Raw genomic sequence first — 1,773 nt, 5'->3', positions numbered from 1 at the left:
ACTCGTGATATAACGTGGGCAGGGAGGAACACACAACCTATAACGTGGCTTGCTCTCACCCTTGAAATGCTTTGTCTTTGCGTGAGCTTTAGACATAGCTGGAGCTTATAGACTTTTCACAATAGACAGACAACAATAAATATGACTGACACACACAGAGCGCTTCGCTGAATGACAGAAAGCTGACGCTGGCTCCGCCGCCCTAGCGTTTTCCGATGCAGCTCGAGTTCCTGAAGAGGAACGTGGAGTTAATTGAAATAGTCCATGCTTGCTACCAGACTTTCCTCCTGCAGAAATGGTTTGTGTCAAGTGATAACTGTAAAAGTGAATGCTTGTAATTTTGAAAGGACCAGAAGCAGGCGGGGCTACTTTAGTCATTGTTCAAATGTAATGATTAATTAAATTCATTTGTTTTTTTTGTTGTTGTTGTTTTTTATGTAGCTCGTCCTGCGGTTAATGTGAGAGGGGAGGAGCCTGTTGCTGGTTCTTTAGATATGAATTTGGCATCATGCTTTGCCTCTAATGCTCGGCCTCCAGCAGAAGTGATGTGGAGATTAGGAGATCTGAATAACTCCCTCAGGACAATAACCAATCATACAGTGAACCCAGATGGGACAGTTACTGTTGTGTCCTACCTACTGGGGGCCCCATTCAAACACTTAAATAAGAAGAATGTTCAGTGCATGGTGAAACACGGCACTCTAAAAGAAGAACTTGTGCTGGACTACACAATAAACATCCATTGTAAGTGCACATATGGTGTATTAACCAACAATCTGCATATGACTGTTATATGCCTTTCACATTAGTTTTTTTGGTTGCACAGAAACTGAGTTGCTTAATGGCTATAAATAAAGCAGTAATGCACTGACACAAACTTACAGTTAAGGAAATTACTCATATGTTGATTTAGTAGCTGGATTCTGTGACTACATTTAGAGAATGATTCGTCAGACTGGTTCAGTCTGGGAAATTCTGGGAAGTTTTTGAGTCTTTTAAAATTATTCATTAAAAGAACCAGCTCATAATTTTTTAATCCGACTACACAGGTTGTGCTGTGTATTTGTTTTGCGTGCAGCCATGAGGAACACCACATGAAACTTTTAGTGAGTGACTCATGCTAGAAATACATGTTATGTTCGCCAACAATTTTGTTAATTAAATGTATATATTTTTAAAATAATTTTTCACATTTCTGAAACAGCATGAAGACATCACTATTCTCAAAATTATTACTCTATAAACCGCAGTGTAAAAATTAAGGCTTTATTTTCACAAATAAATAGTGTTTATGGATATATTTTGCTGCTTATTTTTCTTAGATCCTCCTGAGTCCATGGTTATAATTCCTGACAGTCCAACACATGCTAAAGAATTCAAGTGTATAGTGGATAGTAACCCAGAACCAACCAGCTACTCTTGGACAAGGTAATATAAATGTATTTTTCAGGCTGTCCAACAAATGCTAAATAATTCAAGTGTATAGTGGATAGTAACCCAGATCCAACCAGCTAAACCTGGACAAGGTAATAAAAATGTATTTTTCAGGATGTGAATAATGGCTTGTGCTTAATGGACAGTTAAAAGTTAAAAAATATATTTAGCACTCAGTTTAAATAAATTCAAAATCAGTCAGATAATTATCAAGAAGGTAATACATTATTGAAGGCATGCTTTATGAAAAAGTCACTAAACACACACACTTAAGAAAAATTGTTCTAAACAGTACCAGAAAAGGGTTATTCGGCTTGTAACAATAGCAGAACCCTTTTT

The 1,773-nt window shown here is 37.0% G+C and overlaps 1 protein-coding gene across 1 annotated transcript in view; it reads left to right on the top strand.

Annotated features, from left to right (window-relative positions):
• Window positions 1-457: 457 nt before the first annotated feature.
• Window positions 458-1,773, top strand: part of LOC107748905 (nectin-2-like) — a 9,747-nt gene continuing 8,431 nt past the window's right edge. Inside the window, exons 1-2 of the mRNA XM_016563911.1 lie at window positions 458-744; window positions 1,323-1,428. Of these exons, the coding sequence (XP_016419397.1) occupies window positions 495-744; window positions 1,323-1,428 (356 nt within the window). The 5' untranslated portion in view covers window positions 458-494. The remainder of the gene's footprint in view (window positions 745-1,322; window positions 1,429-1,773) is intronic.

The sequence above is a fragment of the Sinocyclocheilus rhinocerous genome, unplaced genomic scaffold, assembly GCF_001515625.1.
Source record: "Sinocyclocheilus rhinocerous isolate Xijiao unplaced genomic scaffold, SAMN03320098_v1.1 scaffold2695, whole genome shotgun sequence".
Taxonomy (NCBI): Eukaryota; Metazoa; Chordata; class Actinopteri; order Cypriniformes; family Cyprinidae; genus Sinocyclocheilus; species Sinocyclocheilus rhinocerous.
The sequence above is the reverse complement of the archived record's forward strand: the minus strand, read 5'-3'. Positions and strand labels throughout refer to the sequence as shown.